This window comes from Cryptosporidium parvum, chromosome 5, assembly GCF_000165345.1.
Source record: "Cryptosporidium parvum Iowa II chromosome 5, whole genome shotgun sequence".
NCBI lineage: Eukaryota > Apicomplexa > Conoidasida > Eucoccidiorida > Cryptosporidiidae > Cryptosporidium > Cryptosporidium parvum.
This window is the reverse complement of record NC_006984.1, coordinates 981,754-997,419: the sequence shown is the minus strand read 5'-3', so window position 1 is coordinate 997,419 and position 15,666 is coordinate 981,754. Positions and strand designations below refer to the sequence as shown.

The window sequence follows — 15,666 nt, the reverse complement described above, 5'->3', positions numbered from 1 at the left end:
CTAACTTGATTGAATATATCAAGTTACTAGAGAAAATTTTAGTGTATTTGATGTTTTTCTTTCTTAAGAAACAGTACATTTTCTATTAAATACCTTATAGTCTAGGGAACTCGTTCAAAATTACGCTGGTAATGTTTGGAGGTATCATATAATTCTTTGATTTAAATCTTCTTGGGGGAGGAACTGTTGATCTGAAGCCCATTGCATGAGCAATACTTCTAAACTTTTTGGTAAATTTATCCTTCAAATCTTGAAGTAAAAGATCTGAAAATTCTATTGGAGAAGGCTCTGAAGAAGGAAGAAATACAGGAATATCAAAGTTATCACCGTTGTAATCTGTGTAATTAATATTGTGTGAATGAGCATTGACAAAGTTAGATAGCCATAGAATAGTTGCAAAAAGTTTACTTTCTCCAGCTGTAGAAAAGCTGAATCTTGTCTGAAGATTCTCTGTCTGGTATTTTGATAAAAATGAATCAATAATCCAATTGCAAAATTCTATTGGAATTCTTAAATTACTCTGATATTTTGAATTCTGATTGTTTGTTTGAGAATCTAAAGATGCTTGTAAACATTTCTGAATTGCTCTAGCTCCACCAAATGATTTATTTGAATGATTAATCAGATATATAAGCCAATCAATGTAAATTATAAGCTTTAAAAAGAATGATTTAACTTTTATGTTCAAAATTGAAGAATTATTCAAATTATTTAATAATATCCTTGAAAAGTGACTTAATTGACCACTATATATGCTAACTGTACTTTTTGTCCATTCCATCTTAATTTTATTGAATAACTCTATAGATATGAAATTCTCTAGTTTATATATCTGATTCAATGGTAACTTGGAATCAAACTTTGGTAAAACTGTTAATGTATTCTGTTCTTGCTTCTTTTCTAGTTTAATCAAATGAAGAACTTGCGGATCTTTCGAATTTTCTGTCTTTAATTCATTTGGTTCATGCTTAATTTTTAGATTCTCAAAGTTAGAGAACTGTGCTTTTAAGTTCTTTTCTCCAGAATATCCAATAATATCCAACTGTAGTCTAGACGAATTATTAACATTTTGTTTATTTCTCTTTTGAGTCTCGCTTCTATTATATTCCTTCCATTCCTTTCTAATCTTAAAATATTGGGTCAAAAATCTTGGATACTCTTTGAATATATATTTAGCCAACATTTTTTGACATCTTTTTGAAACTAGCTTATAATTCTTTGAACTTAATTTTAAATACTTTCCATAAAACTCTGATGATTTCGAACTTGAACTATTCCTACATTCAGATGATAATCTATACATTTCTTGATCAAATTCATTATTTTCATCAAAATCCTCCCATTCCTCAATTTCGTGGCCACTAATTCTTTTATCGGTACCTGTTAATAATTTTGGTACAATGTCACTATAATTCTCCCATAAGCCATTATTTAATATAATTTTTGTGATCTTATTAACAGTTTCCTTTTGTGATTTACTTAAAAAACCTCCATTAACTAAAGAAGAAAGCTTGTAGTATTTCTTGTTCTTTGTAATAATCCTCTTCTTCCAATTTGAGTTTACAAGCTGTTCCAATAGAAATCTGGAATAATATAGATGAGATTTAAACTTGGTTGAATGATGAATTGAGGCACTACAAGTACGTAATGGAATCATTTTAAAGTTGTAATTACCATTCTTTTCTGGAATAGTTTTCCAAAACAATCCATACTCTTCAAATCTTAGATTTCTAGCTTTTGAAGCTTTATGTTGATTTGCTATATAATTACTACACTCTTTTGTATCTAAAATAACTAACTCCAGTTCTCTTTTACCATATTTCTGCTGTCTTATTGTAGATATGAACCCAAGAGGAACCTTTTCTTCTTGTAATTTTGCTCCATTAGAAAAGATAAGCTCAGCTCTCTCTGGTTCTTTGTTAGGAATCGAAGGAAATTTAGAATAATCTCTAAATCCAAACTTTTGTTCATCTTCAATTACTGAATTGAAACCAGTAAACTTCTGAATAAGTGGATTAAGAGATAGAGGAGATATTGCTTTTGTATTAGGGTTCACTTCTTTGTTATATCTCTTATATACCTTCTTGCTAATTTGTAGTCTTAGCATATTATTTGATATTCTTTTGTTTAGCTCTGGCCTTGGGTTCATAGGCTTAAGAGAATCAAGTGATGAATAACCATATCCCAAACTCCCTATAAAGCTATCAAGATTTTCAATTTCAAAGTCTTGAGATTTATCATCCCTTTCTTTGTGATTACTAAGTATAAGACCAATAGATTGGTTTTTGAAGATAGATAATTGCCATAAATTATCCAAATTCATTTTTCTACTTAAATAGTTAGTTCCAAAAACACCAAGAGAAGAGATGTTATTTCCATAGATCATATACAATATATCACCAGAATTGGATAATAGATCTAATTTAAAACTAGTTTTAGAAGATCCTGCTCCTTCAGTATGATCTTTACCAAATCTTAATGGAATAAAGCTTGAAGATAACTTAGTTTTATCAGAGTAATTAATGATGTTCTTAATATATAAGGTAAGTGGATCATGAATTTCTATGATTGATCTTTCAATTGAGATATTTTGAATATTATGATACATTTTATTAGCCTTGGTAAACTCATTCAGAATGTTCCTATACATATTAATAGTATCAATAGCTTCAACAGAAACGCATTTACCAGTTATAAACTGAAACTTTCTAATAGTTTTAATAAGAAACCTAATTACTTTTGGAAGCTTGTCTAGAATAATGGAGATCTCAATATCAGAAACAGAGCTTGAAAGTAAGATTGGTAAGAAGTAAGTCCAATCTTTAATAACAAATTCACCATCTTTAACAAATTTGTGAGATGCAATTCTGGAATAACTCTTTAAAAGATTTTTTCTAAGATCCTCCAATATAGAGCCACCTTCATGATTTCGCTTTTTTGAATTCAAGGACTCTTTGTAATTTTCAAGGCAGTCTATTATACTCTGAATGTTATTTTCTATATCAGTATTCTTCAATAAACCTAATATATATTCATCCTCGTTTTGAGAATAATCAAATATGGTAGCCTCTAAATCTTTCCCTATTCCTTCATACAAACGACTAACTTTAGTTGCGAGTTCATCCTGGTACCTTTCTGTAATAACAGAAATTTCAGTATTCCAATCATTAAAGACATTAGAAGTAATTTGCCCATCAACTGCCATGAACTTATTAGGTTCAGATGGCTGGTCGGTATCAGACTTCCTTTTCCTTTTCGTATGCATTTCCCCAAAGTTTGAAAGCTTTTCTTGACGAAAACTACTCTTTCTTATGCCGTTCTTATGAATATTTTTTCAACCAAATGTAAATTTTGACTATATTGAAAAAGTTAATGCCGGTAGGCGCCATATTTTTGGCGCGGTATGTGAGTTATTTAATTTGAGATAAATTGGAAATGAAATAATAATAGGAAATAATGATTTGTGATTGAGCTTATGCTGAGAAGTTGTGGATAATTAGTTTTTGTTGAGGATGTCAAGGAAGATTGAATTGGTTAGGGAGTTGTGTGATGAAATTAAGTATCTCAGAAGGTTATGTCGTGAGAACAATATAGAGTATAAAAGAGAAATAACTTCTCATTTGGAAGATGAGGAATCAATAATAAATTCATTTGAGTTTGATAGTATGACTGAAACCTTATTACTTTTAAATAATGTATCAAAATATAATAGTATTTTTTTGGATGAGAATAGTGAGAGGAAGGAATTAAACAATGAGAAATTAAGACAAATAAAGAGTATAATAGATATTAAGGGCGAGATTAAGGTGAGTTATAATAATAATATAAAGATTTTATTAAAATGCATATATAAATTTAACTTTTAATTAATAATAGCTGATACAAACTCAGTATAAAACTTTGAAAATAGATACTTTGTTTTTTTTTGATCAAGTAGATAAAGTACTTTCTGGCCTAGAACCTTTAATAAATGCTACCTAATTCTTAATATATTTGAATGCTACAGAAGCTAGAACTTGTCCTTCAATTCCATTATAACTATAAGATTTGTGTGGCAATTCAGAAAGTTTTTCAAAATTTGTTTGATCATCAAATACACTGCATAATTCTTCAGGAGTTGAATTACATGATGAAATGAATAAGATACTTCCATTCTTTAGATATCTTGAGACGCTGTCTTTGTAGATATGTTTTTCATCCTTCATTACAAAAATATCATAAGTACCTTTATCAACAACAACTTCAAATTTCCCCAATTCTAAAATCTGTTCGTTATCATTATTTTTTGAAACATCCTTTCCTGATACCAAATCTACAGGATATAATGAGATCTTGTCGGAAAGTTCTTCTTCTTGAACAATTTTTTTTGCAAGTTCTATAGCTGATGGTATATAATCTATTCCAACAGCACTGCTAAAATTAATATTACGTATTAAATCAATCAAAAATAGTCCATTTCCGCATCCAATATCTAAAACTCGCCCAGATTGTACCTCACATCCTGTTTCCATAACCCAATCTACTATTGCATCAATATAGTCTTCAAACCACTCCTCACCCCTATAGCCAACATCATTATAAGAGTCAAGTTCATTTTCATAGAACTCCTCCCAATAGTTCTTATTTATCAATTTAGACTTGTAAGTACTATCTGATTCCATTTAATCACACCTTTCCTTATGACTTGTTTGCCTATAATATTACAATTTAATTTATATATACTTTTAAATTTACATTATAATATAATTAAACCTGTCCAAAATTAACGTGGCGCCAATGAGTTTAATAGCATGGCCATTTAAACAAAAAAGAAATAGGGCTTGGCGCCAAATTTTATAAATTGACATGTATTCCAGTAGCCTTATATAAGTCATCATTTAAAACTTCAAAAAGAGTTTTATTTGTTCGATTTGACCTCCAATCAGAGTTGAATTCAAAGTAATCTGGCTTTCTCAAAGGAGATGAGTACCAAATTTGATTAGTTGCAGGCTGTTTTGAAATGACAATGGTGTTTTTTTCTCCATTAAGATTGAAAGAAATATTCATAAATTCATCATGAAGGTCAATATCGGAAAGCAAACCATTATCAAGAAGATCGCTCAATTTTTTTTCAATTTCAAAAAATAACCCTTCAGTTTTTGAGCTGAATTGAGAGATGTCCGAGGAATTTGTATAAATTCTATTCTTTTTTAATTTCAATAAATTATGTGCTAATGGAGGAACAAACTTAGAATTCCTATCACATAAGAATTTTAATGTGCTAATAGATTTTCTGAAATTAAAAACTTTGTATTGGGTGTTGAATTTACTTAAATTTTGAACTACCTTCAAGTTTAATAATTTTATTGAATTCATTAATTAATTATTTTCAAATAACAATTTTTAAGAGGTGGTTTGGCGGGTAGTTTTCATATTTTTTTTTTTTTTAATTTTATCAACGTTGCACTAATAATAAAAATTCATGTATGCAGAAATGCAATTTCTGAATATAAAATATAATTTTTTTTTTCAAATTATTTGCTTGAATTAAAGATAATATGGCGATATAGAACATGAAATAAACTTGAAATCATGAACTACAATCAGATTTGTATATATCCAGAAATTTCTGAAAATAGGAATTTTTTACTATTAATAAGGTAAGCAAACTGTGGGGAAATAAAAAAAAGAAATTGCCCAAAATAATGGACAATCAGTCAACTTTTTATATTTGAAACTCTTTTAGAGAAACAACTTCTGTTTTATTAACCTTGATTTCTTTCATTTTTGAAATTTTTTTATTAACCAAATTATACTTATAGTAAGTTGGAACTTCATCTTTTAATTGACTATTAATGACCTCAAAATGAATAAATTTTAGTAATTATTGGTCTCTTTTTGTGGTTGTAATCTTTATTATTTATTCACCATCTATCTATAATTCAATTTCAAGATTTTATGAAAAGAATGTTATTAACGGCTTGTTAGTTTTTATTGACATAGGATTTGGAAATGTAATAAAAGGCATGAGACAATTCTACAAAATCCTTAATAATTATTTCAATTGTTCAGAATTAAATCAATATGAAAATTTATTTAATGAAAAAAGATTAGCTACTTCTATATTAAAAACTGTACCTTTAATATTTGTATTTTTAGATATAATGATAATGGGATATGAAAGTTTTGCATTTACTAATTTAATAGGCTTAAGTATGGGTAGTATAAACGTTGGTCCCAATGATTTAGAAAAATGGTATTTTGAAGATTTAGTCAAGTTATGTTTTACAGGATTTGTAATTTCAATGGTTCATTTAACTTATTTATCAATATTTGATGTTATAATGGATATATTTTATTGCCATGAGCTTAAAAGGGTAGTATCTAATGAAGAAATAGGGCCACATATCCAGGATGAATCCTTTATGAATGGAAGAAACCTTAATATTACATCATTAATTAGAGAAAGTAGACAAGATATTGGTAATAATTCTCAAATATTGAATGATTTAATTAGAGATGAACAGTTATTACTTGAGAATGCAATTAATCCTTTAAGTATTTCCTGGTTGAAGTACTTTGTATCAAGTACTTCTTTATTAAAAAATCTTCAATTTGTTAATTTAACAAATAATGAAGATTTAAATGAATTAAATCTCAGAAACGAATTATTTTTTTCAGTGAATAACTCAGATATATATTACAATAAGTATGTTATAGCTCCAAGAGTAATACCAATAAAATTATCAGAAAAATCAAAATGGTCAATATATAGACTAGTATTTATATATTCATTTTTATTGATAATGTATCAATTTCTAGACATTCTCTTAAAATTTTCAATAATATATTTACTAATTCAAATGTCTTTTTGGCCATGGAATTTTTTAATTACAACAACTTTACAATTAATTTTTATGGGTATGTGTTTTTCATTCCACAATTCTCCAATAACTAATTTAATTATTGGACTTTTTATTAACATATTTGGAGTTCTTCCCTTATTATTAACGTCTCAAAACAGAATTAAACATAACGTTTGTATTACATGCTCCTTGCTTTCACTTAGATCTATGGAATTTCTTATTTCTATACTTATTATTATCATTATTCCTTTCAACGCAAATAGTGATGATATGCAATGGTTGCATGCAAATACCGGTAATTTTAATGTGCCCACATATTTGCATGCAATAAAAAATTATGTTTGGAAAAATGACGTGGCAAAAAATATAGTATCAAATATAAATGGAGAAAAAAGTGAGATAAATATTGATCAATTTTTTTGGATAATTATTGCAATTTTTTTTATTCACGAAATGTTATTATTTTTAGTACAAAAGATTATAACGACTCCAAAATCAACTCAAGGTGAATATTTATCAGAAAATCCTAGCAGTGAAAGGATTGAAATGGCAAACTCTATTGAATATATACCATACTTCAGATTCATATAGAACTTAAGCTTAGGGGGGGTGGAAAGTTTTTCCTTCCTAAATCATCTTTTCAATCTCTTAAATTTCTTATATGATTTGATAATTCTTATTATTCCTTTAATTTGAGGAAGGAAATATGTTGATGGAAGAAGAATTATTATCAGAAAAAAATACTGCATATATTTGCAGAATTCATTCGAGTATGTTAATGATATAAGAAGAAGTACTGAATATACGCAAGTTAATACTAAACTTTTAAAAGAATTATTCCAAAAGTGGAGTTTAATCATTTCATGAATAAATATCGCTGATTTCTCAAGTATATAAGACAATTTGTTGATATATTTAATAGTTTTTGGTGAAAAAATTTGTGATTTTAAAAGATTCTCCAAAATTATAAAGTCAACACTTTCTACTGACTTCTTTGCTTCATAGCTGTCAATAATTATTGAATTGGGACTTAAAGATTGAAGTTTTATGTGGTTATTATTTTTAATTGGAGAGCATAAAACATTATCTTCTAATAATTCATCATCATTTCCTAAAGAATTTAAAGTTTTTAAATTTTTGGAAACTGAACTTTCTAAATTTAAAGCAAGATTCCTTTTATCAAAACTTATGAATAATATTATTAGTCCAAGTAAAAATACAAACGAGAAAATATATTTGGGATTAAATGATAAATACCATATAATACTTAAAGCAAACAAAGAGTGCAATTGTGATTCCCAATTCAAAAGCTTCCAAATATATTCTTTGTATGGAAAGACACATTCAGAATCATATATTTCTTTTAATAATATCATTGAGTTAATTATCGCCTTTATATTAATTTCAAGATTAATATCATTCATTTTTTTATCGTATAAGCTATAATTCTTACTATTGTTATTATATTTAAAGTTTTGCCCAGCTTCAGGTTCCGGAAGATAAAGAGCAATAATCTCGCGTGGAATAATCGAAAGTCTTGACCATTTAATTTCTGAGAAAACCTGAATTACAAAGCTACAATGAGGCTCTTGAAGTATTCCAATTGATTTATACTTTATTTCAGCACTATGGCTAAATTCGATAGCATCTTTGACCATCTGATTTGCCAGCTCAAAATATATACTATTTGGTAATTCATTCATAATATGCCCATCCAGACTTTCTTTACTAAAATTTCTTACTGGATCATCTCCTAACATATCCTCTTCATCCTTAAATTCACTAAATCTATCTTGTTCTGGTTCATTCTTATTCAATTGCCTTTCACAGCTTTTTATTGGAAATCTAAGTAATTTCTGAGCCATTAAATTTTCATTATGAACTTTTTTTTGTTGGGACTTTCTAATATATAATATCCTAGCATCATCATCCGAAGCTATTATTAATCTGCTCTCAAGTGGTTTTCTATTTGAATGTGCTCCTACTGGTATTATTATATAACCGATCATATCATCATTATTGTTGATTAAAGATGGATCTGAATCATCTAAGTCGTAGATTTCAATAATAATTCTGCTTAGTGGATGGTGGACTTCTATCTCAAGAATTATACAAATGTTCTTTTTCACAATACAAGACTGAAATAAAAGTTCTTTATTATATAAAATTCTTACATATGGCAATAATTCGATATGCTCTTCTTTTTCTTGATTTACTCTTCCAAACGATCCACGATTCTGATTTTTTTCTTGTAATGATGTTATTATCTTATTCAAGCATAGAGCTATTCTCATCTTACCATATCCACCAGAATATATTGGATTTATTGCAATTTGTGGCCAATATAAACATCTCCATATACTGAAATCTTTTTTAACTATATTGCAATTTATTTCATTTACTCCACTTTCTTCATTCACTGTTTTACATAAAAAATTACCAACATCAGTCTTAGAAAAGTTGCTTTCCTCCTTTTTAGACCGTATTTCCTTACTTCTTGGAGAAAGAAAATGTTTTGAATTCTCTAAAGAACTATTTGAGTTTAGAGAATTCTGTTCAAGAGCTGTTATTTTATCGCTAACCCTTAAAATATCATTATTATAAACTGGTTGCCCATCTTTAATTATTACAGACCAAGCTAGTAATCTTGGATTAGTTAGTTCTGACTCTAGTACTTTATCTACTATTTTATTACTATTGTAATGTCCTATTGGCATGTTTTAAGATTCAAATTTAAAAATCGTTTTCTTAAGTCTAATCCGTGTAGTAATTAATTCTGCTTTATATTGAGGAAGAATTTATGGAGCACACACGTGCAAATATTACTTTTTCTGGGCCCTTTTTGATATATATATTTAATCATTAGAGACTCCCACAATCCAACTATTGGTTTCTATGTGCACTTAATTTTTTCTCTATCGTTGAATTTACATAAAAACTTAACTTCAATCTTGCAATTTATACCTTTAACTTTTCTTACTAATATAATTTTCCTATCTGAAATTATTTTTAAATCAGATTTTTTTTTAAATCTTTTTATATGCAATAAATATACAAATATATTTTTAATTGCTATTATTTATTCATGCCTTATAAAATATTTAATTGCCACTAGTGTTTTGGCGGGAAATTTGGATTATTTATAAATTGAATGTTAAAAATAGAGAGAAAAAAAGGCCAAAAACAAATTTAAGCTAATATAACCAATTTCATTAAATTGTTATTTTGTACAAATCCAACTGGTAGGTTTTTTTAGAATAGATTTTCTTTTTTTCTCTGCCTGCATGTAATGATTTATTTGATTGACTTTTCCATTTAGGCGGTAAAACAAGATAAATATTATAGGTGTGTTGAATTGCAGGAGTTGTCAGAAATCTATTAAGGTATCTATTACGAGTAGAGAATTAAATAACTTTACTAATTAATGAACTAATTTAAGGTATATAAGAGATATTTGAGTTGATTCTTGGTGGAAGAAAGAGAAGAATTTCCGAGAGTTTAGGACAATTAAAGCTAATATATGCAATATAAGCGTCATAATTTCTAATATAGTTCTAGGTTTACTTAATTCTTTTATATTTTATGGATGAATCTATAGTTTATATTAAGAAAGAGGCTGATCAGAGCCCGACAAATGGAAATAATTCAACAGAATTGGGTAATTTTGAAGAAGAGGAAGGAGGATATGAGAAAGAACAGGAAAAGGAAGATGAGGGGATCCAAGATGACGGAATTGTCTCATTCTATGAAAACCAAAATATTTTAGATACTTACTTTGATAACTCAGAGGCTCAGGAACTCAGAGATCTTGGAGTTTCTTTGGTAGATGCGAACGAAGTAAGTAACAATATTTTTGAACAAATGAAATCCCATTTTAATACATCAAATAAGCCATCAAAGAGGAAAAGAGCTTCCAAAAGGCTTGGAAGCTCTTTCCTAGATAAAGATACTTTATCTGGACTTGAAGAAGAAACTTCTATATCCAAACTTACTAAAACTGAATTAGGTAACGGGAATATTTCAAGCAATCAAGGTGAATCAATTCATACATCTGCAAATGATCTTGGAAACGACTCTAGGCCTGAATCTAGACTTGAATCTATCTCAGAATCTAGACCTGAATCTGAACTTGAACCTGTTTCTGAACATGTTATTGAAATGGATACCTTTGTAGATGAATGTCTCGAAGTAAAAGATGACTTAGACTTAGAAAGATACAAATCTAGAGTTTTGAAAAGCAGAAACAGAATTAACCAAATTAATGAAAGTCTTGAAGGTAGTAATACCAATAGTGATAGCACTTATCATACAAATTGTGAAAGAGATAGTTTAAAGATCATTAAGATTTCAAGAGAGTCAGAAAATAGTCAGCTATTCATTTGGGACAAAATCTGGAATGCCTTATATCCACATCAGAAAGAGGGAGTACTTTGGATGTGGGGATTATATTGCAATAACCATGGAGGAATACTTGCAGATGAAATGGGATTAGGAAAGTCTATTACTGTGACTTCATTTATTGCAGCATTATTTATCACATTTAAACGTAACCAAGAAGCTTTTCTAGATGATGAAGCAAACTTTATTAAATCTCAATTAAAATCAGAATTAAATCCAAATTCAGAAATAGTTTCTAGATCAAATTTTTCTAGTATGAATATGGTACCGAATATTAAAATTGAGACAGAATTTATTAAAAAGTTACCAGATGAATCTTTATCATCCTTAAATACATCAAGTACTGTTGAATACGAAGAATCCAGTTTTGATACAAATAACTGTAAAATGGTACTTTTGGTACTTCCTGCTACATTAATTTCTCATTGGATTGAAGTATTTAATAAATGGTACTATCCAATAAGAATTATTTTGTTTCATGGAAAAGGTGAAAGTGAAAGAAGAACAATGTTTGATCAACTTAGAGAGGTGGAGAAAGTAAGTACTGAGCTTTTGGTTATTACAACTTATGAAACTTTAAGACGTAATTTACAAACTTTGAGACAAATTAGTTGGTTTTATGTAATTTTAGATGAAGGACATAAAATTAGAAATCCTGATTCTGGAATTACTTTAGCAGTAAAATCATTAGGTACTTGTAATAGGCTTTTATTATCTGGATCACCAATACAAAATGATTTAAAGGAGTTATGGAGCCTTATTGATTTTGTTTATCCAGGAAAACTTGGGACATTACCTGTTTTTGAACAACAATTTGTACTTCCTATTAAACAAGCAGAATTGAGGAATGCTGCAAAAGTTCAAACTATGAGAGCTTTAAATTGCACTCGAATTCTACAAGAACTTATTAAAGCATGCATATTAAGAAGGAGAAAACATGAACTACAAGATATATTAAAGTTACCATCTCAAGCAGAACATGTATTGTTTTGTAATTTAACTCCTGTACAATATGATGTTTATTGTAATTGTTTGGATCTTCTACAAGCTAAACAATTAGTTAAGAACAAGATGTATGGGATTTCAAAGTATTTTGCTTTATTAAATATTTTAAGAGAAGCATGTAATCATCCAGAACTATTAAAATTAGTTAGAAGACAAAACAAAAATGGAGAAATTGATTCAGATTTTGATTTTTATGAAGATCAAGAAGACGAAAATGGCTTAAATACTGAATTAAGTTGGAATAGAACTTTAAGAAATAGAAGATCTGATGATAATTCAGATGAGAATAGTTTATATTTAAGAAATATTAATGTTAATGGAAGAGATAGTGGAAAATATCAGGCATTAATGTCAATATTGAAACTTTGGAGAGATAAGAAAGAACACAGGGTACTTATTTTTACTCAAGGAGTAAGAACTTTAAAGCTTCTTTCTGCTCTTTTAGAGAAAGATCTTGGGTTGATACCAAATAAAGATGTTTTAACTTTAGATGGCTCGACTCCTTTAAGTACAAGATTTTCATTAGTAAAAAGATTTAATCAAAATCAATCTATTTTCTTATTTATTTTAACATCTAGAGTTGGAGGAGTTGGTTTAAATATTACTGGAGCAAATAGAGTAATTTTATATGATCCTTGGTGGAACCCTATGACAGATGTTCAAGCTAAAGAAAGATGTTGGAGAATAGGACAAAAGAAAGAAGTAATAGTTTATAGACTAATCACTAGAGACACAATAGAAGAGAAGATTTTCCAAAGACAACTTTTTAAAGAGTTTATTGCAAAACAAATACTTAAAGATCCAAAAAGCCAATCAAGCTTAAATTGGACAAATTTTAACGAGTTAGTTAAGAAACCCAGAAAACCAAAGAACTACGTTTCTGATCCAAAGTTAGTTTCTAATTACATAAGAAATATTAAAAATATTTGGGGAGGAAAAACAAGACAAAGAAAAGACGGAAATACACACTCTAGCTATTTTGATGACTTTGATATGTACGATAAGGGAGGATATGATGATTTTGACAATCGTAGATCAAAAAATTCAGGCAAGAAAGAAGTAATAAATGATGAACTAAATCTTTTTGGAGAGATAACTTTTGATGCTAAATCTGAGCATAACGCTATAATGAGTATTTTAGGTGACAATAATGACGATAACTTGGTTTCTAATAGTATTGGTAGTTCAAACAATAGTAGTTGCTCGGCAAATTCTCATACTGAAAGAAGCACACACTTGTACAGTGGTTATTTAAGTGATGATCTGGCAGAAGCCACAAATGAAATTATTAAAACTTCGGTTGAGTTGATAAAACAATCAGAAATTGAAAGAAGCAATTATGATTATAGTGTTCCCACATGGACCGGTAAATCCGGTCAGGCGGGCGCGCCAAGTTCCTTTATTTTGCGTAATTTGAAGCGCCAACGAGTTATACAGGGAGGAGGCGGGTTCAATTCCTTGGAAGGTAGTGAGGATGGTAATAGATATAATACAGGTGGATGGGACGAGGAGACGATAAGAAGAAGGTTGACGGAGTATTTTATGAAGAGGGAGAGATTGGGGATAAGGACAAGTACAGATGATTTATTGAGTAGTTTTGGGGAGTTAATACCTGATTCAAATCATGGCTTATTTAGGAAGATCTTAAAACAGATTTGCACATTAAATAAGTCAAATAACGTGACTAGTAAGGAGAACTATTGGGTTTTGAAGAAGAGGGGATAATTATATGAAGGTATCTTTCATTTAAATGTTCTAAATACCTGTGTGAGTGCTAATTGAGCAATCAGAGTCAAAATATCTGTAGGGGTCACCTTTGACAACTGGCTCATTTTCTCCTGATGAGAATCCAGATTCTTCGGAATTAAGATTTTTGCTGGTAACAATGTTAAAGCTGGAGAATTGAATTGGTTTTGTTTCTTTTCTTTTGTCAATCCAGTTATTATTGGTATCATTTTCTCTATTGCTTATAGTTTTTTTAGAAACATTAGTTCTTTGTTGACATTTACTAGATTTGAATATAGCGTTACTAAGACATTTCTTATTTTCTAAGACTTTTGAGGATATGATTGTCCAAATTTCGGCAATAATTAAATAGACTCCTAGTGTAAGCAGTGTAACAGGAATCAGGTTTAGAACCAAAAGGAGTATTTTAAATAAGAATGACTTAGAAAGCATGAATTGACTCCTTTTACCATATTTATAGTTTATAGGGGTTGGATTCACTTTGGCTATAGTAAATGTAGCCCCACTGTTTTTGTGTCTTTGCACAATTTCCAGTAGATTTGAATCTTTGAATTGAGTATTTTCGAGTTTTAAACTCCAAAAGCAAATATTCTCATAGTTGTTTGTAGTTTTTGTTTCAGGAAGTAGCTCGCCATTTGTAATTGAGTTTTTCTGATTACTTAGTAATATAAGCTTGAAATCTGAGCAATTCTGACCACTTGGTACTTTTGTTCTGACCAGAATCTGATCATCATTTTCTTGCTGATTTAATTCAAGAATTTCATGTTTTCCTACTAGATCACTTTTAGATTCGAATTCCTCAAATTGATTTAGGTTCTTTTCTTTATAATGATTAGTTTCCTTTAGTTCATTATTAGAAGAAAATGAAAGTTTTGTAATATATATTGAATGATTACTGGTGATACTATCTGAAAGGCATAACAAAAATGTCTTTTCGTTTATATTTGATATTTCTTGTTTCATCTCAAATAATAAATAATTCTTATTGGTATTATGAATTTCTCTATATTCTGAAGGATTCGTTATAAAGTTACTATTTATGTTGGATGAAGAACACAATAGACTGTAATTTTTACTAATCTTAGAGTAACTTTCATTCCATAGTTTAAGTACCAAAACTGATTGGTTTCCATAGAGCAAATTAACAACAATTCCTAGTCTCAAGCTCATTTGACCATCTAAGATTGATATTTCTCTATCAATAATTTCGACTTTGTCTTGATTTGCTTCATATATTGTATTTGTAATTTTAGTTAATTTTGTTGGCTTATTATTATCTATATAATGATTCAAGTCCTTTCCATTCTCAAGAAAAGTTTCATTAAATTGAATTTCTTCTTTTCTTTTAGCTTCAATATTTTCCAGTAACATATCAAATAATTCACTTATTATTGGTTTTACATTTTTCACAGCTTGATTATCGCATTTATAACAACTTATTCTCAAACTCATCAGTATGGCTATTACCAATAAAACAAAGAATTCTCTATCCATTTGTCCATTATTACTCAGTTATCTGCCTTTATTGAATAATAGTTAATTAATTAATTTTTATTCATTAAAAAAAAAAAATTGTCATTTTTCCCCGTGTGCATTGGGATGTGGGGAATGGCGCCATGCACCGGTACCTTAGTACCGGTATATGAAATAAATTTACCAAGAAAAAAATAAA

At 28.7% G+C, this 15,666-nt stretch overlaps 8 protein-coding genes across 8 annotated transcripts; 3 read left to right on the top strand and 5 right to left on the bottom strand.

Moving 5' to 3' along the window:
- Positions 1-94: 94 nt before the first annotated feature.
- cgd5_4350 (hypothetical protein) lies at positions 95-3,265 on the bottom strand (the record flags this gene model as incomplete). Its single annotated transcript, XM_625597.1, has 1 exon — positions 95-3,265. One exon carries the CDS (start codon positions 3,263-3,265, stop codon positions 95-97), a length of 3,171 nt encoding a protein of 1,056 aa, XP_625597.1.
- A 247-nt stretch (positions 3,266-3,512) lies between these two features.
- On the top strand, positions 3,513-3,866 carry cgd5_4340 (hypothetical protein; the record flags this gene model as incomplete). The annotated part of the gene is made up of 1 exon (XM_625596.1): positions 3,513-3,866. The coding sequence occupies one exon, from the start codon at positions 3,513-3,515 to the stop codon at positions 3,864-3,866; it is 354 nt and encodes a 117-aa protein (XP_625596.1).
- Positions 3,867-3,977: 111 nt separating this feature from the next.
- On the bottom strand, positions 3,978-4,661 carry cgd5_4330 (conserved methylase; the record flags this gene model as incomplete). The annotated part of the gene is made up of 1 exon (XM_625595.1): positions 3,978-4,661. The coding sequence occupies one exon, from the start codon at positions 4,659-4,661 to the stop codon at positions 3,978-3,980; it is 684 nt and encodes a 227-aa protein (XP_625595.1).
- A 172-nt stretch (positions 4,662-4,833) lies between these two features.
- Positions 4,834-5,355, bottom strand: cgd5_4320 (frataxin like protein; the record flags this gene model as incomplete). The annotated part of the gene is made up of 1 exon (XM_625594.1): positions 4,834-5,355. The coding sequence occupies one exon, from the start codon at positions 5,353-5,355 to the stop codon at positions 4,834-4,836; it is 522 nt and encodes a 173-aa protein (XP_625594.1).
- Positions 5,356-6,005: 650 nt separating this feature from the next.
- cgd5_4310 (hypothetical protein with 7 transmembrane domains) lies at positions 6,006-7,436 on the top strand (the record flags this gene model as incomplete). Its single annotated transcript, XM_625593.1, has 1 exon — positions 6,006-7,436. The coding sequence occupies one exon, from the start codon at positions 6,006-6,008 to the stop codon at positions 7,434-7,436; it is 1,431 nt and encodes a 476-aa protein (XP_625593.1).
- A 41-nt stretch (positions 7,437-7,477) lies between these two features.
- cgd5_4300 (hypothetical protein with 3 transmembrane domains near C-terminus) lies at positions 7,478-9,562 on the bottom strand (the record flags this gene model as incomplete). The annotated part of the gene is made up of 1 exon (XM_625592.1): positions 7,478-9,562. The coding sequence occupies one exon, from the start codon at positions 9,560-9,562 to the stop codon at positions 7,478-7,480; it is 2,085 nt and encodes a 694-aa protein (XP_625592.1).
- Positions 9,563-10,427: 865 nt separating this feature from the next.
- Positions 10,428-13,973, top strand: cgd5_4290 (Swi/SNf2 RAD26; the record flags this gene model as incomplete). Its single annotated transcript, XM_625591.1, has 1 exon — positions 10,428-13,973. One exon carries the CDS (start codon positions 10,428-10,430, stop codon positions 13,971-13,973), a length of 3,546 nt encoding a protein of 1,181 aa, XP_625591.1.
- Positions 13,974-14,003: 30 nt separating this feature from the next.
- cgd5_4280 (hypothetical protein with signal peptide and possible transmembrane region at C-terminus) lies at positions 14,004-15,488 on the bottom strand (the record flags this gene model as incomplete). Its single annotated transcript, XM_625590.1, has 1 exon — positions 14,004-15,488. One exon carries the CDS (start codon positions 15,486-15,488, stop codon positions 14,004-14,006), a length of 1,485 nt encoding a protein of 494 aa, XP_625590.1.
- Between the last annotated feature and the right edge of the window lie 178 nt (positions 15,489-15,666).